General features: G+C 43.5%; 1 protein-coding gene across 4 annotated transcripts in view; it reads left to right on the top strand.

Annotated features, from left to right (window-relative positions):
* Positions 1-864: 864 nt before the first annotated feature.
* LAPTM4B (lysosomal protein transmembrane 4 beta) overlaps positions 865-22,998 on the top strand; it is a 68,262-nt gene continuing 46,128 nt past the window's right edge. For 3 of the 4 annotated variants that reach the window (XM_060127884.1, XM_060127885.1, XM_060127886.1), the window contains exons 1-2: positions 865-1,173; positions 22,608-22,719. In XM_060127884.1, coding sequence (XP_059983867.1) covers positions 1,075-1,173; positions 22,608-22,719 — 211 coding nt within the window. In that variant the 5' untranslated portion in view covers positions 865-1,074. Of the gene's footprint in view, positions 1,174-17,733; positions 17,915-22,607; positions 22,720-22,998 lie in introns of those variants that run through there. The other variant, XM_060127887.1, reaches the window with a different exon arrangement.

Genomic DNA, 22,998 nt, shown 5'->3' on the forward strand with positions numbered 1-22,998 from the left:
TTAGTTGCTCCACGGCGTGTGGGATCTTCCCAAACCCGTGTCCCCTGCATTGGCAGGCAGATTCTTAACCACTGTGCCACCAGGGAAGTCCTACAACTGATTTATCTTTGCTATTGTTACTTCTCTTGCCTGATAACAGTTTGTTCTTGTGTTCCCTTAAGATCATTATTGCTGAGGCCTGTTCAAGGACAAGCACTGTGGTCAGTCTTAGATCACAAAATGTCTTAGGCCAAAAATGGCTTCTCTTATGTCAAGAAAGCCACGCCTCGTTCTCTTTTTCCCGGGACTCCTTACCTTATTCACTTACACAGAGATCGTGTGGCAGTAATAGGCTTGAAGATTGTTTAGAGCTGCAGTTATGATTTAAAATGCTACCTGAAGCACAGCAAGGATGTCCTTGACACGCAGCCTGTTTTCTGGGAAAAGATTACTACCACAGTAATTGAGCTGGGAAGCGGAGACAAATTGCTCTCGGCAGCTTCAGCAGTGTTTCAAAGCACTGCAGTTGGCTGGAATCACCCCTATCGTTTCTCCCCCCTCCATCCAGTCTACAAGATAACAGTGATGGCACCTACAGATTATCTGCAAGATACAAGTGGAAGGAGAAAACAACCCCACAACCAACTAGACTGTAAAAGAATCTCGAATCCATGACAGAGTTACACAAACGACCAAATGAAAGAGGAACTCCACTGGGGGCCGACTACGCGACCGGCCGAGAGTGCAAGATGATTTATCTATTTACAATGGGCCGGCGGCGCCAGCAGCTGGCCGGAGCCCGCGGTGACATCACGGGGCCCGGGCGCCCGTCACGTGGTCCGCGAGCCGCTCCGCCCCCTCCTGCTCCTCCTCCTTCTCCCGCAGCCTTCCGAGCGCTGGGTCCGGCCGAGGCAGCCGCTCCGAGCTATTGGGGGAGGCGCGGAGCAAGGGCCGGCGGGCGGCGAGCGGGGCTGGGAGCGCGAGCGGGAGCGGCCGAGGAGCCGGCAGTAGACGCGCGGCGGGCCCGGACCAACGCGGCTGAAGCTCCTGCAAAGTTGGGCGCGCGCTCGCGCCACTGCGCCGGCGGCCCGAGCGATGAAGATGGTGGCCCCCTGGACGCGGTTCTACTCCAACAGCTGCTGCCTGTGCTGCCATGTCCGCACCGGCACCATCCTGCTCGGCGTCTGGTACCTGGTGAGCGCGGCGGGCCTTGGCGAGCCCCGGGGCGCACCTGCCAGGGAGGAGGGCGGGCGCCCCGCACCTCGCAGGGACCCTGGCCCGCGCCCCCGCCTCGCTTTTCACGACCTCTAGCTGGTTCCCGGTGCGGCTTCGGGGTTGGGTGATGCCAGCACTAATCCGCCTAAAGTTATATTATTAGAAACTTAATTCTCCGGGCGAGCGGGTCAGCGATGCCCCGGGCTCAGCCAACCTGTGGCGAGGGGTGCAATCAGGGCCGGGAGTTCGGGGCGTTTCGGGGGTGCGGGAAGGCAGGGGGCGCCCAGGGCAGGGAGCGCCGGAAAGCTCTCAGCTGGGAGCCGGCTCGGCCGTGGGGAGGTCCGCGGTTTCCGGTGAAAGTGCACTCGGTGGTCAGAGAACTCCGATCCGGTCTGCGGAGCACGTGCTTTCCTTTCCTTTCTTCTTAGCAGCACCCGCTGGGCTTTGTGTTTCGACGGGTCCCGACAAACGTCGAGGCAGTGACCGGCACCTCGTGCTACCCCCAGTTGTCGGCCCGGGTTGCGGGCCCGCGTGCCTATTCTCCCAGCCCGCATCTGGCCTCGGGTTTGCTGTCCAGTCTCCTGCGCACCTTCACATCCCGAGTGGAAATGGTTGGGGGCTCTTTACCCACACGTTTGTTGTAAAGCCCTTACTCTAGGAAGGGATTTGCCTGTGATTTATTGCGTTTCAATCTGCCCGGGGCAGCCATTTTACACCCACTGGCTTTCCTGCCCCTTTACAGATGATCCCTGTACCTTCTTAGCCGACACCGGAGGAGGCAAATCTGCTTTGTCTTTAGGTTGGAGCTTTTAAGATCTTACTTGTATGGGGAGCAGTGATTATCAGGGGCAGTGAGGGAATCTTGCCCTGTGCCAGCTCCCGCTTGGTTGTTGGCCCCCCGAAGACTGCACTGAGTCGGATTCCACTGCATTTCGGTTTTGGTCACATCATGATGGAGAGTTAGACCCGAGCCTTTTTGCAATGAATATCTCTGCATGATGAGGAAACACCTTAAAAGTGGTAATAAGATGGCATATAGAACTTTTCGGTGGGAATAAATTCTTCTTAGTCATCATAGTTTTTTGGTCAGTTCATAATTCAGTTTTTTGATATATATGGACATTTTGCCGAATCGTGAACTCGTTTGTTGTGTCATTTTAAGCAGAACGTCCCCCCGCCCCACATGGTGTTGTTCTCTGTGCTATTTATAGTTTCAAGTTTCCTTTAGTCTGTGCCTATCACAGGCCACACAATAGAAATATTTGCCCTTAAAAGCTTTCAAACAGATCTTTGGTGTGTGTGGGTTCTTACTGTGCGGTGTGAATGCAGATAGAACATCTGCGTATTGGCTCAACCCTGATTTTGCTAAAAGCAAAGAAATCTTTGCAGAAATTTAAAATTACAGTGGAAGGTTAGTGGGTGGCCTCGAAATAGTGCTTTTATTGATGATCAAGACAGATAATTTTATACACATGTCTTGTGTCCTCCTTGAAAATGTTTAAATCTGCAGACTTGCAAGTACATCAGTGAATGTAATTTGTAAAATCTAGGGCGCTGCATTAGGCAAGTGGACTACATGATCTACAGGAAAGATAAATCTACTTTGAGCCCTGCTGTTGGCTGTAATCCAACTAACCAGTATTGGTGTGATAAAAGGAGAGCACTCACGTACTCTGCCTATGGCTTGAGCATGCTTTCTGGGGGAAAGTAGTTATTGGTATGCACGTTTTAGCATTTGGAAATATATGGCCTTTTGAAAGGTAATTAGAAAGCTTTCCAGCAAATGTGAATAAGAATGCCGCTTTAGGTAAACCTCATATCCGGGAAACCTGCCGGTCATCTTTATAAGTCTTTTGCATTTCACAAAACAATTTAAACTTTTTTTAAAAAAAATAGTGAGTTTCCCTCATACCTTTGAATATAATTTGGTTATCCAAAACATTGATTAACATGACAGTTTTTAAGATGAAGGAGCCAAAGAATAAGGCATCTCTTCCTCCTTACCTTACCCCCTCACCCCACCAGCCATCTGGCTGAGATGGGGTTACTTATCAGAAAGGGGGAGAGTTTTCAGGAAAACAGAAGGGTAGGAGTATAGATAGGTATTCAAAAAAGAGTCCACTAGAAAGGATAGGTAAAGTGGATCTTTTTTTACACATTTTCTAATTGTTTCCTACCATGATCATTTACTAAGGTCCTGTGTTCCAGGGACTATACTAGATATCTTTTGTTTTTCTTTTTTTTTTTGGCCGCATCCCACGGCTTGTGGGATCTTAGTTCCCCGGCCAGGGGTCAAACCTGCAGCCTCGGCAGTGAAAGCACAGAGTCCTAACCACTGGACCGCCAGGGAATTCCCTAGATATCTTGACTTGAAAAAAGCCAAAACGAACAACGTAAGAACTGTGAGTTGAGTTTATTCAGTGTCTTACTGTGTAAGGTAACCCAGAAGACAGCCTCTCAGCTCTGAGAAACCGTTCTGAAGAGGTAAGGGAGGAGAGGAGCCAGGATATATGAATTTTTTGCTGTGAAAAAACCTGTAGTCGAAATCAAAAGGTGACTATTAATCACAAAGAACAGGCGTCTCAAGTTGATGATTTTAGTGCTTTTCTATGTATGGGAAGATGCAAGAATCTGGGGTCACTGAAATTTTTCCTTAGATATGTATCTTCACTATCTTGGGGCAGGCATCCGAAGCACAGACTGCTTCCTGTTTGTCTCCATCCTGAATTCCCCTCAGGCCCACAGTCAGTGGGTGACTACAGTGGCTAATGGCTTGATCCTTGGAGAACTGGAATAGTAGGCAACATTTTTCTCTACAATGCTTTTCTTAAAATTTTATTTTTAAAAACTTTTTAAAATTTTTGGCCGCGTGGCGCCGCATGTGGGATCTTGGGTCCCCCGCCAGGGATCAAACCCACGCCCCCTGCAGTGGAAGTGCAGACAGAGTCTTAACCTTTGGACTGCCAGGAAGTCCCCTCTCTGCAGTGCTTTGCATAAGCTTAGTTTTTATGTCTGGGTGAGGTAGATTTTTTTATTCCCGTTTCATAGATGAAAACTGAGGCTAAGAGACCTTAGGTGATTTACTTAAGATTGGCTTGTGGTTTGAGTGATGTTTTGGTCTGTGCTGTTTCCACAGTTTAACCTTTTAAAAGTTGAGTGTGTGTTTTGTTTTTGCCTTGGAATTATAAAGGTTTCCTTCAGTCCAGTAAATAAAAAAAGCATATTGATTTCAGGTATTTGTATTAGAGATCTGTTTGTTTTGCTTTCTTTTAAGTTTTCCTTTTTTAAATTGAGGCATAATTTACATATGGTGAAAATCACAGATATTAGGTGTACAGTTCATTGACATGACCAATGCATGCACCTTTGTAACCCACACCCTTAGAGAACATTTCCAAAGCCCCAGAAAGTTCCCTTGTGCCTCTTCCAGTATACCCCTCCACAGACACCCCGACCCCATAGGTGAGTTTTGCCTACTCATATAAGTGGAATTATACTGTATATATTCTTCTGTATTGGGTTTCTCTAACTTAGCATAATGTCTTAGATTCATTCATGGTTTTGGAGTGTATCAATAGATTGTACCTTTTTATTGCTGAGTATTATATGAATATACCACAGTCTGTTTATTCATTTGCCAGATGATGGACATTTGGGTTATTTCCATTTTGGGGCTATTATGGATAAATCTGCTCTGAACATTCTTGCAAAAAAGACTTTGTGGACATTTGTTTTTATTTCTCTTGAATAAATACCTAGCAGTGGAATTCCTGGTTGTTGTGTGGTTTTTTGTTTTGTTTTGTTTTGTTTTTTGCAGTATGCGGGCCTCTCACTGTTGCGGCCTCTCCGTTGCGGAGCACAGGTTCCGGACGCGCAGGCCCAGCAGCCATGGCTCACGGGACCAGCCGCTCCGCGGCATGTGGGATCCTCCAGGACCGGGGCACGAACCCGTGTCCCCTGCATCGGCAGGTGGACCCTCAACCACTGCGCCACCAGGGAAGCCCCGTTGTGTGTTTTAACTCTGTAAGAAACTGCCAAGGTGTTTTCCAAGTTGCCAGTTTACACTCCAGGCATCAGTGTATGAAGTTCAGTGGGCGTGTAGTGGTAGCTCCTGGTGGCTTTAGTTTGAGTTTCCCTTATGACTAATGAGGTGGAACAGTTTATCTTTGCTTCTTGGCTAATTATATATCTTCCTTTGTGAAGTGCTATTGATTGCCAATTTTTTAAATTGGGTTTTGTCTTTTTTTTTCTACTGATTTGTAAGAACTCTCTATATTTTGGATACCAGTCCTTTGTTAAACATATACCTTGTGAATATTTTCTCTCAGTGTGTGGCTTGCCCACTCATTTTCTTAATGGTATATTTTGATGAACTGGAGTTTTTAATTTCAATTAAGTTCAACTTGTCATTGCTTTCTTTTATGGTCAGTACTTTCTGTGTTCTAAGAATCTTTGCCTACCCTGAAGTTGTAAAGATATTCTCTTATATTTTCTTCAGAAGCCTTATGGCTTTAGCTTTTATATTTACATCGTGTGGTCTATCTCTAAGTTTTGTGTTAACGATGTGAGGTAGAGGTTTGTGTTTATTTTAAAAGGCAGTTTAATCATTAAACCTAAAAAAAAGTTGATTTATCACATAACCTTTAATAGCTACAAATGTTTTTAGAAAGACAAGTAAGGTGCCTATCCATCTTCACAGAGAATGAGGACTCACTTGTCCCGGTTTCCAGAGGGATCGTGATATGAAAGAAATACTTAAAGTAGAATGATTGCTATGCAGGCTTCTGAGGTTTCCTCTCCTTCTTCAACAAAACTTAATATTCTAAGCCTGAATCCATTAACTTTCTCCCCGAATTTGCACATACTCGAGTCTGTCTTGTCGTGGTCCAAACGCGGGTCGGAAAAGAATTTCCAGACACAAGGCAGAATGTAAAGAACATAGAATTTGTTAGAGGGAAGGGTCGCTGCCAGAAGAGCAGGCCGACTTCCTAATAGTCCGGGAGAGTCAAGCCCGAACATGTGCTGTTGATCAGTTTTTATAGCCAGCAAGCAAAGGAATGGTCCGAGGTGAAAATTTTGTTTCCTGATTGGTCAAGGCACATATACCTTCCTTCTATAGGGTGGGAGTGGGACAGGGCATATACCTTTCCTTATTTGGGACAGGTCCCATTGCCCACGTGGGTCCTTATTTGAGACTGGTCCCAAGTTGCCCAGGTGGGCTCAGGAATTTCATAACCATGGCAACGTGGTGAGGGAGATTAAGAGTCCGGTAGTGGGTGTAATGCTGAAACATTTTCAGGCAGGGTCGTCCTTTGTCCTTGGAGCACCATTGTCCTTAGAGCACCACATCTCTTTCACCTTCTATCTACATTTCCCAGTTTAGCTGCCTCTGTTCCCCTTGCCATCTGAATCTCTTCCTTTATTCCGTCTCCATGTCCTATTGATTTTTGCTCAACCTCTGATTACCTTATTCTGTCCTGTTCTTATTCTTGCTACCATTTCCCTCGTTTCGGCTCTCATTAGCACTCACTTGGCTATTATAATAGAATCATAACTGGTCTCCCTGCTTCTAGCCTTGCCATCAATAATCCATTTTTTTTCAGTCCATTACAAATGCAATTTCCAGAGGTATTTTTCTCAAGCACAAATATGAGCTTGTTATCTTACTCGTAAAAAATGTTGGCTTATATCAGGGAGATGTGTGTATTTCATGACCTGTGTGTTTCAAGTCAACTTAAATTGGCTTACACAATTAACAAGTGCAGTGGTTTCCACCACACCCCTTTCCCCCTTTCTCCCATCCCTTCCCCTTTCAGGTTATCTTCCTTTAGGATACAAATGGCCAGCCAGTACTTAAGCCCTGGGTCCTGAGATTCATTCAGATTTGATAAGTGTAAGTTATCTGTCCACCCCTGAGCCACATAGGCCAGGGTTATGTGACTAGAGTTATACTGATGAATTTAGGTCTGGGATATGCTTCCCTTGAACTATTTATTGACTAGGAGAGATGTGAGCCAGAGGTGGGATTAATTTAAAACACCAGCTTGAGAGTGGAGGGATGAGGCATCAGAGACTGTTACTGGGAGGAGGAGGAAAGAATGTTTGGAGAATAATACAATAAAAAATCCCTGCTATACTTTTTATGCTAAAGCCCGCATTTCTTGTGGAATGTGTTTTGCCATCAGGACCTGAGTTTCTTCCTATACACTCAAGCATACTTTTTGCTTTGTAGTTTCTTTCATCGTTTTATCAGGTAATTTTCTTATTGTGTTTTTAAAAGTGGTCCTGGGGCTTCCCTGGTGGCGCAGTGGTTGAGAGTCCGCCTGCCAATTCAGGGGACACGGATTCGTGCCCCGGTCCGGGAAGATCCCACATGCAGCGGAGCAGCTGGGCCCGTGAGCCATGGCCGCTGAGCCTGCGCGTCCGGAGCCCGTGCTCCGCAACGGGAGAGGCCACAACAGTGAGAGGCCCACGTACAGCAAAAAAAAAAAAAAAAAAATGGTCCTGGTAGTTGGAAGAATCTGTCATTGACACCTGGGATAGGTCCCCCTTTGTGCATATCATCCTTTTTATTATAATCCAGGTGTGTTTTAGGAGGTTAGTTATTCAGCAAGTACATACTGAATGCTTCTTTGTGCCAGGCATTATTCATAGGGGAGTTGGCCATATATCAGATTATAAAGGATGAAAGAGCTCAGGGTAGCTGGTCTCATTGGCTTTATGACCTGGCCTGTCAAATAATCAACTAGTTCACTTTGAAAGTCACAGCTTGCTTGTGTACCCAAGCCTGGTGGGTTCTTTTTGTAAGTCCTGGTGCAATAACTATTGATTTTTGTCTGTATAGTAATACTGGATAGTAAAACCGACATCTTGCATTTGTAGAGTGATTGATAGTTTTCAGTGGGCTTCATATTTGTTCTTATTGAGACCTCAAAGCAACCCTGGGGTCAGGCACGATAGGTGGTGATATGCTCCTTTAAGATTAATAGTTTCTTTCCAGCTGTCAGATTCTTGAACTTGGTCTGTAAGTCCAGGGCAAAATAGGGGCTAATTCATAATATTTCTGTAATCCTTACTACCTAATGTTTTCCCTACTGTATTAGATTGTAAAAGACTGAAATTATAAGCTAAAGAGTATGGATTTTATTCTGTAGGCAGTGGGGAGGCACTGAAGAATTATGAACAGGTGTGATAGGGTGAAAGCAGTTTTTAAGGAGGATTGAAAGGGCAGGCTCTTTTATAGATGGCTGGGAAACCAGGCAGGGTGTGGTACAGCCTTCCAGATAGGAGATGGAGCAATGTCAGTTCTTCCCAGCATAGGTCTCTCATTTGCTAATGATGCAAATAATATGGATGGGAACTTAGATCAGTTAGTCAATGATACCATTGCCATCCAGATTTTCTACGTCTGAATTCAGGAATCGAGCAGATCTGGACAGAGAGGGATACTGGATTTTTGAGAGATGTCTAATGAACCCCTTTTTAAAAGGATAGGCCTCCCTACCCCCAAATGTACAGGATCAAGGGAAGTTCTATGAAATATTGTCTGGTGAAGATTTCAGTGGTATTTAACGCCTTTTTAAACTTTTATCTCGTGTTATCAGATGTTCATCCAAACCGTTTCCTTTTTTGGCCATGCCGCGTGGCTTGGGAGATCTTAGTTACTCGACCAGAGATCGAACCCAGGCCCTCGGCAGTGAGAGTGCCGAGGCCTAACCACTGGACTGCCAGGGAATTCCCTCATCAGAACATTTTAAAGACCAAGAAATAAAGATTGCCATCATAGTGTTTATTAATATCAATCTCTCTGGGTCCCACTTTAGATACGTCTAATGAACTAACAAAGCATCAAGTGTTAAAGTGGTTAACGTGAGTTTTGCACCGTGATGTGTATATTAACTAAATGTGTGATCTATTTGTTTTGTCAACTTCTGTTGAATCTTTGTCATGAAGGAAGAGGACTCATTTTTCCCTTCCCACTGCACCCCCGTTGTGGCAGATATACTGTTGTTCATAAAGGGATGCTAGTGGAAATAATGGGTGCTTTCTCCACTTCCTCCCGGCTCCCTTGGCTCTTTTAATAGAGCTTTCTGGAGCCTTGATGAGAGTTCTTAAACAGCTGTAAACTGGTTTTTTACCTGAAGCAAAATAAAAATTAAGCAGAGATCACACTTCTTCATTTGGTCCTAACAAACTCCCCCCCACCGCCCCCCACCACCAGGGATTTGAACCTGTGCCCCCTGCAGTGGAAGTGCAGAGTCCTAACCGTTGGACCACTAGGGAATTCCCAGTCTAACAAACTTTTAAAGGTTTAGAGTTGCCTTTTTGCAGCTGCAGCTTCCAAGGGAAAATTATTTCTCAGGGACATATGTAGGGGCCAAAAATTGCTTGAGGAAATATAATTTCAAATTATTATTAAAAATAAGCTTGAGTGTTTTTATTAACCTTTGAGCTGCTAAAATTACATAGCTAGTTGGTTCCATGGTGAAGCAATAACACTTGGTACAGGTAGGTGCTGACATCTTTGTTGACTAACAGTAGAGGGCTTGGGGCTGCCGAAGTGGAGGTGTTATTGGTTGGAAGAAAAGAATCACTTAGGGGGTTACCTGGGTAAGGCCAGATGGGACGCATCAGAGTTTGGCCTTTCCTCAACCTTGCTGGACCAGAGATTGGATCTTGTCAATGCCCTAAAGTTGAATGGCTGATTCACACTGACTAAACTTATAGTAGACTGACACATGAAACCAGAATGCCAATTTATTAATATTTGATGGGGAAATATAATCCTCATGGAAATGAATACTCCTATCCTGAGGCCTATGTATTCTTTTCCTGTAGAGGACACTAAATTATGATTGTCAGTGATTTGAGTACTTAATAGCTTTTCTTAAAGACAGCCTGGTGAGGCCAGCTTCAGAAAAGAGATAGCATTCAGTACTAAAAGGAGCAAGTCTCCAGGCCGCGACAGTGTCTTCTTCCAGCTGTGCTGCAAGAGCGGTTTGCTTCTTTGATAGTACTTTTTGTTGTCTGAATTTTGATCTAGCCATAAGTGTCCCCCTTCCCCCCCACTTTTTTTTTTTTTTTTGCAGTACGTGGGCCTCTCACTGTTGTGGCCTCCCCCGTTGTGGAGCACAGGCTCCAGATGCGCAGGCTCAGCGGCCGTGGCTCACGGACCCAGCCACTCCGCGGCATGTGGGATCTTCCTGGACTGGTGGGGCACGAACCCGTGTCCCCTGCATCGGCAGGCTGACTCTCAACCACTGCGCCACCAGGAAATCCCCCCCTTTTAAGGTGGCATTGGATTCTCTGATAATCTGGTCTTTTCTCTTGTGTTAATATTTAACCTCTGTATTTGCTATGGTATAGATAAAGTGTTGTGAACAGAGGTGCAGAAATGCAGTTTACTTCTCGCTTGTGTTAACAGTTAGGGAGGATTGGCAAGCTTTGTTCCGTGAGGCCATCCAGAGACGACCCAGGCTGGTGGGGCAGTTCTGCCATCCTAAATGTGCTGACTCCTCTGGATGTAGGAGGCTGCTTCCGTTATCCTTGTCTGCCTGGTTGGAGACATCTCATCAGCACCATGTTTGTGTTTTGGCCTGCTAGAAAGGAGAACAGTCACCTGGAGGACAAGCAGCTTCATTTTTTTTAAGGATGTGACGTGGAAATTGTATGCATTGCTGTCACTCATATCCCAGTAGCCAGAAACAAGACATACGACCTAGCTGCAAGGGAAGCTAGGAGATATTATCTTTAGCTGGGCATTGATATATCCAGATAAGCCTATTACTGTGAAAGAAGGGGAGAACGGATTCCAGGGATTCCAGGGGCATCTACTAATCTGACGTGACACCTAACGGCAGCCTTATTGCTGAGATCCTGTTTGCCCAGTGGGCACCCAGTAGTAATTATAGGAGGCTTTAATTCCAGTCTACAAAACAGTACTTGTTGGCTCTCAGTACTTCAGTTTTCCTCTCTAAATTGGAGTTAAAAATTCTAACAATAAACAATTGCAAATATTAAAAAGTATCACAAAACAATTTAAGCAAGTCATAAAATAGTTGCAAATATGGATAAAACTAAGTAGTATTCAAACACAAATGCATTTCTCCCAAGGTGTGCTGCTTAATGGAGTTTTTAATTGATGGTTAAAAATTATTTTAAAGATAAAGTGAGGGTACATGGATAGCATTTTCAGTATGAAAACACATAGTCATCTGTGTAAGAAATCAAATGCAGCTAGCTTATGGATCAGAAAACTGTAACTGTGCTTATGGATAAGGACTTCCCATCTCAAAGGAAAATCATTGTAGAATATTTATGCCTAGAAGGAATGGCATTGTGTATCCAGTTTCCTTCTTCCCTCCTTCCTTCTTTCCTCCTCCTTTAACAGATTTGAGAACTTCCTGGGTGTTAGGAAATGTGTGAGGTGCTGGCAATGCAATGGTGATTCAAAATAGACTCAATCCTTGCCAACGTGGAATCTATGGTCTAGTAAGAAGAAATTACCAGTAATTAATATATATTAATTAGTAATCACAAATAAATATTGGAACGTAATTGTGATAGGTGCTGTGAAGGAGAATGTAAGACATGTGAGAGAGTTTGGGGATGAGTGGCCGTGTTGGGGAGCCTTGCAATCTTTGTCTTTAACTGGAGAAATTAGCCCATTTACGTTAACAGTGGTTAATATATTAGGACTTATATTACTCCTTGTTTCTGTTTTTCTGTCTGTTGTTGCCATCTTTCATATTACCTGAATTTTTTCTTACCCATTTTTTTTGCCTATCTGCTATTTTTTATTTCTATTATTTCAGTGGTTCGCTCAAGAAATTTTAACATATGTACTTATCAGAGTCTAGACTTAATAATATCTTTGCCTTTCTTTTGAACAAGTCCTTTAACTCTGGTCATTTCTTGTATGTTAGTGTCTTTTTTTAAAAACTCACCCAAGACACTGATCTGTACAATCAATGTTTGCTTAGAGTTACCCACATATTTACACCTCTGTCCATCATCTTCTCTCTTTATTTGCAGTCACTCTAATTTTTATTTTAAAAATGGATATTTTAATACCCCAAATGTGGAAAGTACGTGATCCATCATTTTCTTTTGCACCTCAGACCTGCTGTCTAGGATCACTGTCCTTCTGTCGGACGTACATATTAAACATTTTCCTTTAGTGAAATCTGTTGGTGGCAAACTCTGACAGTTGTTCTTTGAAAATATCTTTATTTTTATTTATTTTTTAAAAACATAGATTTTATTTATTTATTTTTGGCTACGTTGGGTCTTCATTGCTGCACGCGGGCTTTGCTCTAGTTGCGGCGAGTGGGGGCTACTCTTCGTTGCGGTGCGTGGGCTTCTCATTGCGGTGGCTTCTCTTGTCGCAGAGCACGGGCTCTAGGCGTGCGGGCTTCTGTAGTTGTGGCTCGAGGGCTTCAGTAGTTGTGGCTCCCGGGCTCTAGAGCGCAGGTTCAGTAGTTGTGGCGCATGGGCTTAGTTGTTCCGCGGCATGTGGGATCATCCTGGACCAGGGCTCGAACCCACATCCCCTGCATTGGCAGGCGGATTCTTAACCACTGTGCCACCAGGGAAGTCCTGAAAATATCTTTATTTGACTCGAGTTTTTGAAAGATATTTCAATCCTTGGTTGAGAGTTATTGTCTCAACACATTGAAGCTCCTTCCACGTCTCTTGACTTCTGCTTTGCTGCTGAGAGGTCAGTTGTCAGTCTTGCTGACATTTACTTTTTTTTTTTTTTTTGCGTTACGCGGCCTCTCACTGTTGTGGCCTCTCCCGTTGCGGAGCACAGGCTCTGGACGCGCAGGCTCAGCATGGCTCACGGGCCCAGCCGCTCCGCGGCATGTGGGATCTTCCCAGACCGGGGCACGAACCCGTGTCTCCTGCATCGGCAGGCGGAGTCTCAACCACTGCGCCACCAGGGAAGCCCAACATTTACTTTTGATTCATCAGGTCTGAAGTTGGTCTTGTGGGTCTGCATTAGTAACACACTGGGGATGATGCTGAAGCTGCAGGTCTACCACACTTTTGGTAGCAGTGGTTTGTGGACTCACACATTTCGGATGCTAATTTCCTTTTCCTAGAATCTTGCCTATGTAGTTAAAACACTGGCTATTTTTATTCCTTCAAAAGGTATTGAACAAAACAAGTAACTGAAGGCTTGGTGATAAGTCAAAGTATAGTTACAAGGAACAAACAATTAAAAAAATTTTTTCTTATTTTACCTTGGAGTACAGTTGATTAACAATGTTGTGATAGTCTCAGGTGTACAGCAGTGTGATTCAGTTATACATATACATGTATCTATTCTTTTTCAAATTCTTTTCCCATTTAGGTTGTTACATATAATACTGAGCAGAGTTCCCTGTGCTATACAGTAAGTCCTTGTTGGTTATCCATTTTAAATATAGCAATGTGTACATGTCAATCCCAAACTCCATAAATATCCCTTCCCCTCACCCTTCCCCCTGGTAACCATAAGTTCGTTCTCTAAGTTTGTGAGTCTGTTTCTGTTTTGTAAATAAGTTCATATGTATCATTTCTTTTTAGGTTCCACATACAAGTGATATACTTCTCTTTCTCTGTCTGACTTACTTCACTCAGTATGACAATCTCTAGGTTCATGAATGATGCTGCAAATGGCATTATTTCATTCTTTTTAATGGCTGGGTAATATTCCATCGTATATATGTACCATATCTTCTTTATCCATTCCTCTGTTGATGGACATTTAGGTTGCTTCCATGTCTTGGCTATTGTAAACAGTGCTGCAGTGAACATTGGGGTGCATGTATCCTTTTGGACCATGTTTTTATCTGGATATATGCCCAGGAGTGGGCTTGCAGGATCATATGGTAGCTCTATTTTTAGTTTTTTAAGGAACCTCCATACTGTTCTCCGTAGTGGCTGTACCAATTTACATTCCCACCAACAGTGGAGGAGGGGTAGGAGCTGTGCCTTTTCTCCACAGCCGCTCCAGCATTTATTGTTTATGGATTTTTTTTTAATTTAAAATTTTATTTTATTTTTTAAAATTTATTTATTTTTGGCTGCTTTGGGTCTTAATTGCTGCCTGCGGGCTTTTTCTGGTTGCTGCAAGCAGGGGCTACTCTTCCCTGTGGTGCATGGGCTTCTCATTGTGGTGGCTTCTCTTGTTGTGGAGCACGGGCTCTAGGCGCACAGGCTTCAGTAGTTGTGGCATGCAGGCTCAGTAATTGTGGCTCACGGGCTAAGTAGTTGTAGTGCACAGGCTTAGTTGCTCCGTGGCATGTGGGATCTACCTGGACCAGGGATCGAACCCATGTCACCTGCATTGGCAGGTGGATTCTTAACCGCTGTGCCACCAGGGAAGTCCCTGTTTATGGATATTTTTATGATAGCCATTTTGACTGGTGTGAGGTGATATCTTGTAGTTTTGATTTGCATTTCTCTAATAATTAGTGATGTTGAACATCTTTTCATGTGCTTTTTGGCCATCTGTATGTCTTCTTTGGAGAAATGTCTGTTTAGATCTTCTGCCCATGTTTTGATTGGGTTGTTTGTTTTGATGATATTAAGCCACTTGAGCCGTTTGGAAATTTTGGAGACTAATCCCTTGGTCACATCATTTGCAAATATTTTCTCTCAATCTGTGGGTTGTCTTTTTGTTTTGTTTATGGTTTCCTTTGCTGTGCAAAAGCTTTTGAGTTTAATTAGGTCCCATTTGTTTGTTTTTATTTCCATTACTCTGGGAGACGGATTGAAAAAGATAATTGCTGTGATTTTTGTCAGAGAGTGTTCTGCCTATATTTTCCTGTAAGAATTTTATAGTGTCCGGTCTCACATTTAGGTCTTTAATACAGTTTGAGCTTATTTTTGTGTATGGTGTTAAAGAATGTTCTAATTTTATTTTTTTACATGTAGTTGTCCAGTTTTCCCAGGACCATTTATTGAAGAGACTGTCTTTCCCCCATTGTACAGTCTTGCCTCCTTTGTTGTAGATTAATTGACCGTAGGTATGTGTTTATATCTGGGCATTCTATCCTGTTCCATTGATCTATTTCTGTTTTTGTGCCAGTACCATTCTGTTTTGATGACTATAGCTTTGTAGTATAGTCTGAAGTCAGGCAGCCTGATTCCTCCATCTCCATTTTTCTTTCTGTAGATTACTTTGGCTATTTGGGGTCTTTTGTGTCTCCATACAAATTTTAAGATTTTTTATTGTAGTTCTGTGAAAAATGCCATTGGTAATTTGATAGGGATTGCATTGAATCTACAGATCTGTAGATTGCCTTGGGTAGTATAGTCATTTTGACAGTATAGATTCTTCCAGTTCAGGAGCATGGTATATCTTCCCATCTGATTGTGTTGTCTTCAGTTTCTTTAAACAACATCTTATAGTTTTCAGAGTACAGGTCTTTTGTCTTCTTAGGTAGGTTTATTCCTAGGTATTTTCTTTTTGATGCAGTGGTAAATGGGATTGTTTCTTGAATTTCTCTGTATGATCTTTCGTTGTTAGTGTGTAGAAATGCAGCAGATATCTGTGTATTAATTTTGTAACCTGCAACTTTACCAAATTCATTGATGAGCTCTAGTAGTTTTCTGGTAGCATCTTTAGGGTTTTCTATGTATAGTATTATATCATCTGCCAACAGTGACAGTTTAACTTCTTTTCCAATTTGGAATCCTTTTAGTTCTTTTTCTTCTCTGATTGCCGTAGCTAGGACTTACAAAACTATGTTGGATAAAAGTGGCAAGAGTGAACATCCTTGTCTTGAGGAACAAACTTTAAATTAATAACAGAAACACCAGAGAGCTTTTGTGAAAATGTTTAAAAAATTTAGTAAAATTTCAAAAGGTGCTTTCTTTGATTCTTTCGTTATTTACCTGAGAATATTTCTTTGCCTAGTTTTCTCCCCCTACCAGCTGTTTAGAAACTAAATGAAAGTTTCTCAGATAATCTTTTATTTTTTTTTTTAATATTTATTTATCTACTTTTGGCTGTGTTGGGTCTTCGTTGCTGCATGTGGACTTTCTCTAGTTGCAGCAAGTGGGGGCTACTCTTCATTGCGGTGCACAGGCTTCTCATTGTGGTGGCTTCTCTTGTTGTGGAGCACTGGCTCTAAGTGTGTGGGCTTCAGCATTTGTAGCACACAGGCTCAGTAGTTGCAACTCGCAGGCTCTAGAGCGCAGGCTCAGTAGTTGTGACGCACGGGCTTAGTTGCTCCACAGCATGTGGGATCTTCCTGGACGCGGGCTCGAACCCGTGTCCCCTGCATTGGCAGGCAGATTCTTAACCACTGTGCCATCAGGGAAGTCCCTCTCAGGTAATTTTAATATTTGTTCTAAAGGAAGTATGCAAACAGGAATAGAATCTTAAAGATATTTTTGTATTTACATTAGCGACAGTTAATTCACTAGATAAATCTTTTCATTAGTTTACTTTGAGAATAGCTTAAGAACAATGATCTTCAGAGGCTGTTTACTTTTGAAGTAATCTAATACTGTTTTCTTTTAGCTAAAAGTAACAATATCAGACATTAATGTCACCTTCAAGAATGTTCCATTACCTAGATTCATAGTAATGAATATTTATGGCATACACTTTATGTGTGGAAAGGAGAAATCATTAACAATTCAGCATTATGATTACAAAACATTCGTCTAAGAGTACTTAGATTATATCATTGCATTTTATTTTACTTTGACAAGATTTTTTAAAAACTTAGCTATCAAGTTATACTTTAGCTGCTTTTTATTCTAAACTGCAAGCCATGTGTGCAAACTAAAAGTGTATGTTTTTTGTCTTAATTTCAAAAGTTGTTGTTTTGGGGTGTGTTAAATGTATTGCTATTTCGTAAGAAAAAATTAACTCTAAAGTACAATATAGCAACACTGTTCCTGAGTAGAATGCAAAATTTATATTCTAATGGTTAAGTCTGTTACGGCCTCTTCACTTTCATTAGAAAAGACATTCTGTTTTATGAGTTTCAATTTTGTCTTTGGTGAATAGCTGTAGGAATAAAGTATTCTTTTATGTATTGAAGCTAAACAGGGAATGTTTTAAACAGTCTTCCAAAGCATATTTTTAATGATTATCCAAGTTGTTGGAGTAGGATGGTTACAAATAGGGACTAATAGACCTAATGAATAGAGCATATCAGAACACAAAGAGCATCATGTTTGTTGCCCTAAAAAATTAATTTAGCCATTTTGCAGTTTATATTTTCTCCTCTTTTGTGGACGCTGGCCTTCTAACCCCCTAGTGCTTGATCCTTCCTTATGCACAGAGATTAGGTCCCCATAGCCCATTCTAAATTAGGCTCTGGGCTAGGCCTGTCTCTTCATATTCAGAGATGCAGAATGTTCTTTAGGGCATAAAAGGGAACACAGTTGTTCTCCCTGTCCACCCCTCCCCCCCCCACCAAGTCTCCTAGTGGCTCTTTGAACAGCCTTCTTTCTGGCCTGTGCTAGAGGACCATCCTTTGCCTTCTGTTCCTGTCCAGACATCTTTCTCATCATTCTGAGAGAATACATACAGTGGTGTCTCAGAGAGTGAAGATCAGAACCTGACCAAGTCCATTCAGGGAAATTGAGGATGCTTCTGCTGGGGTCGCAAGTCGGTTTCACTCTGCTTGCCAGCTTCCTGTCGCCTTGAGAGTCGCTGGGCTGTCTGGAACACTCCCTTGGAAAGAATTCTGAGCCTGCTGCCAGGGGACTGGTGAGCAGAGTCGCCAGGGCTTGTGAGCCAGGGCTTGTGAACCGGGTGCGGTGGCTTTTGGGGCGGAACCTGGGTTACTGGAAGGAGCATGTGTGGCATTTGTAATCAAAGGACCCATGACTGAGTGTCAGCTGAAAATGTCATGACCTTGTGTGGGTTTCCCCAAAGTCTGAGAGTCCTCGTCTGTAGAGCGGCGTAACAGTAATCGCACCACATAGGGCAGGCAAAACGTCTTCAGTAATATAAGACAGAATGTGTAGTGGTGGTGGTTTCTTGATTTAATCTATCACCCATGAGGGAGACATGCCAGAAGGATGGCACTGTGGCCTGCAAGGTGAATCAGAAGGACCTCATTGAATTTGGGGCGGGGGGGGGATCTTTATAATACATTTTAAAAATCTGCCTACTGGGCAAACACACATGGAGGGCAGGCCTGAGCACCAAAGGCTGAATAAAAAAAGGAGGCTGAGAGGCCAGACGGACAAGCCAACACATGATTATTCGGACAGCCTGCGAGTACTTTTCCTACCTAAAATCAACCTTGTCATAGTCCTTATTGCTGATAATGACAAGATTTTGTCACCCAGGCTCGAAATTTCAGTCTCCTTTGCTTCTTTTTTTATCCTTGCAGCTCGTCACTTCCTGTGTGTCTGATAATTCCACCTCTACGCGGACAGGCCTTGAGATTCAAACCTTGACTCTTCCACACGTAGGACCTAAGTAACCTCTCAGACTAATGCCTGAGATGACAATCTGACAGGGTTGTCATGAGATTTAGAGATGAAGTGGATCAGACCCTCATTACTGCTCAGCCAGACTATTGCAGTACTTTCTAGAATGCTTTCCTGCCTCCGTTTTAGCCTCCCAGCCTTTTCTAGCTTGATCTTCCTAACGAGAGCTCTGATCACTTCATATCCTGCCTCAAAAACCTTCATTAACGTTTTGGATAAAGGCTCAAATTCCTCACCTGGTTTTGAGGACTCGCTGCCATCTGGCCCTAGCCTGCATTTCTGGTCTCATCCCCTAGCACTTTCCTTTTGTCTACTGTGCTTTAACCAAATCGAACTGCTTGCTGTTTTCAGCGCAGGCCCCTGTCCCAGTGGCTTTACTCATACTTGAAATTGTTCTCTCTTATTTGTTTGTTTGTTTTGGGGGCGGGGGGCACGCCCTGTGGCTTGCAGGATCTTAGTTTCCCAACCGGGGATTGAACCCAGGCCCCAGCAGTGAAAGCGCCAAGTCCTAACCACTGGACCGCCAGGGAATCCCGAAATTGTTCTTTTCTACACCTCTTGGGTTCCCAAACCTTCTCATCTGTCCAGTCCCTGTCCAAGTGCTCCCAGGTCCACTGCACCTCCCTGCGAACTCTGGTCTCAGCCTCAGGCTTCAGTAGTATCTTTCTCTGACTCTCCATTATTCTTTCTGTGAAGTCTTGCTGTGTTTATGGCTTCATGCTTTGTGTTACTTGGGTGCATGATTTATTTAACCTATTGTGAATCCTGGGAGGCTCTTTCCTAAGCACTTAACAAAGTACCTACTCTAGGAGGCAGCTAGGGGAAGTGTTATGATAAGTAAAGCAGGCAAGGGGGTAATAACAAGTTGACCAGGCCTTGACAGGCCCACTGGAACTGAAAGGACAGGAAAGCAGCTGCGTAGCACTGTCTCGGGAGATCTGGGACCAGGTAACTTTCTGATGCCAGCCGAGAGCTTTTATATGGTTCTTGTTGAGGTTTGAAGAGGTAAGGCAACTAATTTGAGTCACTGTTACATGCCAGCTACCCTTCTAGGTGTTTTACATAACGTACTCATTTGAACCCCAAACAGATCACATTCTTTCCTTCCTTAATATTCTCCATTGGCTTCTTGTTGCACTTAGAATAAAACCCAAACTCTGTAACTAGCCCTAAAGGATCCCTAAATCTGGCTTGTATTTCCTAACTGGGTTCACTGCCCTGCCTCACCTAGCCATTTTTCTCTCTTACCCTCTGTACCCCACCCCTTCCTTCATTAAAACTTCACCCATGAATCCCAAATTTATGTGTTGGTTTTTTGAGTTTTTTTTTCTCCAAACCTTAAAAAACAACCGCATTATGATAACAGCAGTAAACACATTGCCTTTGTCTGGTGCTTAACTTTTCAAAACACATTCTTAGGTTATTTTATCTCATTTCAGTACATGATCTTTGGTCTGCCTTTTCCAAAGATAAGAATATAGAGGGAGTAGAATGCCAAGAAAACCTGATGATTTGTCAAAGAACTTCTTTGCTAAATCGTCTGCCCGTTGTGGAACTAACTCATACTTTCCTTTAAGCTTCAGATATGTTCTGAAAGCTTTTCTTCAACTACAGTTTTGCTAATCATACTCGCTTTAAAATGTGCTGTGAAGTTGCTTGGCTCTTTGGAGAGAAACAAAAAACTGGCAGTTCTAGTAGCCACTGTGGGGAGGGTGACCGTCAGATAGGAATAGGAGGGAGACTCAGTTTTCACTATATACCTTTCTGAACGTCAAAAAAGTTTTAACCACAAGCTTGTGGTATCTATTTAAATTAGTCATATATGTGTATGCTCTGGAAAATTGCCATTCTCATTATTATAACTTCAAAAAGCAATCAGACCATATTAGACAGTTTGGAAAACAGAGGAAGAAAAAAAGGTCATTCCAGATTCTACCACAATCAAAAAAAACAACCCCTTGGGATTGCCATTTCAAAATGGATTCTAGAGTGGGTTTTTTGTTTTTTTTTTTTGCGGTACGCGGGCCTCTCACTGTTGTGGCCTCTCCCGTTGTGGAGCACAGGCTCCGGATGCGCAGGCTCAGCGGCCATGGCTCACGGGCCCAGCCGCTCCGCGGCATGTGGGATCCTCCCGGACCGGGGCACGAACCCGCGTCCCCTGCATCGGCAGGTGGACTCCCAACCACTGCGCCACCAGGGAAGCCCCTAGAGTGGGTATTTTGTAAAAGGAATAACCTGACTCCCCATTTGAACCTCTTCTGTAAGTAGGTATTTCCGAATATGATTTTTATAGTAGGAAATGCCTTTAGTTACTGTTGTTAGCAAAAGAATTTTCTCTATGTAAAAGATGAAGGTTATTCATCTTTCTCTCAGTTTTGACAAGAGTGAAACGTAGAGCTCTATCACAAGTTTCTCAGCTTAGAACAAAGGAGAAATAACAACCCAGTCTCAGCCGAGCCTCACCAAACTCTAGAAAACCTGCCCCCCAACCTCTAGCCCTGTCACAGTTGGTCCATATGTGTATAAGCAGCCCGGGCAGTTAGGAAGAGTAAAGGAAATAGAAATGCAGCAGTGGAATTGTCAATCTCACACTTGGTTGGATGTAAGGGAAAAGGAAGATGGGAAGCCCGAAGATAATCAGGTTTTGAGGAACAACAGGAGATTTAAGAGATTAGGTTTTGGAATTGGTATTCCTGGATCCCAACCCCGTTTCTACAGTTTGTTACTTGCCTGATCTTGGGCAGCGTTCTTAACCCTGAGCCTCAGTTTTCTCATTTACAAAACAGGGATAATTTTGCACCTACTTCATTAGGTTATTGGAGGGCTTGAGAGAAATTCCACATAAAGCACTTAGTGCAGTGCCTGAGTGTTTTCCACTTTTAATTATTAATGGTGATGCTGTTTTGTAAGATAGAGAACAGGAAAGTAGGAGCAGAGGTGGGAGGTGTTAAGGAAGATGGTTTCCACTTTGATGGGGTGAGTTTGAAGTTCCCGAGAGAAATATATTCAGCAGTTTCTAGGAGACAGAAATGGGGGCCTGGGATAGAAAGCGGCTTGCCTGTGCTCCTGCAGAAGTAAGGGTCTGCCACTAAGTAGCTTTGCACTCATTCTGTGACACTGCTTCCTGGATGGGCTCAAAGTTCTTATTGTTTGAACCTGTGAAAAATGTTTGGTCGCCTGAACAAGCTCGTTAGCACGTGCGTGGCTAGCTGGAGAGTTTTTCCAACCACTGGCGTCAGCGCTGCTGCATGTTTGTTCACTGCTCTAGGGTGCCCGGCCCAGGGGACAGTGAGGTGAAAGCCAACTGCACACCAAGCCGTGTGCCCTTGGCTGCATGAATGGGCTGGCAGTGTCTCTGCCTCAGAAACGTTTGCCTGGCGCTTCCCTGGTGGCACAGTGGTTAAGAATCCACCTGCCAATGTAGGGGACACGGGTTCGAGCCCTGGTCTGGGAAGATCCCACATGCTGCAGAGCAACTAAGCCCGGGCGCCACAACTACTGAGCCTGCACTCTAGAGCCTGCGTGCCACAACTACTGAGTCCGCGTGCCACAACTACTGAGCCTGCGCTCTAGACCCCACAAGCCACAACCATTGAGCCCACGAGCCACAACTACTGAGCCCGTGAGGCACAACTACTAAAGCCCACACTCCTAGAGCTCATGCTCCACAAGAGAAGCCACCGCAATTAGAAGCCCGCGCACCGCAACGAAGAGTAGCCCCTGCTCACCGCAGCTAGAGAAGGCCTGCGTGCAGCAACAAAGACCCAAAGCAGCCAAAAATAAATAAATAAATAATAATTTTTCTTTTTTTTAAAAAAGGAAATGTTTGCCTGCTCCCTCAGTGGGTGGGGCTTCGTGTTGAAAGGCCACCAGCTGTTGAAGTTAAACTCCATGTGGTCAATGTAATGTTCTATTTTAAGGACCATATACTGGGGTTACTTACATTTTTTTCTTTCTTGCAGATCATCAACGCCGTGGTACTGCTGATTCTGTTGAGTGCCCTGGCGGATCCAGATCAGTATCACTTTTCAAGTTCTGAACTCGGGGGTGACTTTGAGTTCATGGACGATGCCAGTAAGTACATCAGACAACTATTGTAGATATTTTGGTATTTTCAAGGGCAGGGAATCCAGCTGCCAGTTCTTCCTATTAAATTACAAATATTGATTCATGGGCCAATTTGAACTGATACTTAATTCTCTTCCCATCATTACAAGTCAGAACAACAAATATTTACGTGCTGCATGTATTCTGTCTCTGTTCTAAGTGTAAGAGTCTCATTAAAATCTCTTTTGTCTTTCTTTTTTTCATCTTAATGTTAACTCAGCCATTTTTAAAAATTGTTTCTTTGTC

The sequence above is a fragment of the Lagenorhynchus albirostris genome, chromosome 17 (assembly GCF_949774975.1).
Source record: "Lagenorhynchus albirostris chromosome 17, mLagAlb1.1, whole genome shotgun sequence".
NCBI lineage: Eukaryota > Metazoa > Chordata > Mammalia > Artiodactyla > Delphinidae > Lagenorhynchus > Lagenorhynchus albirostris.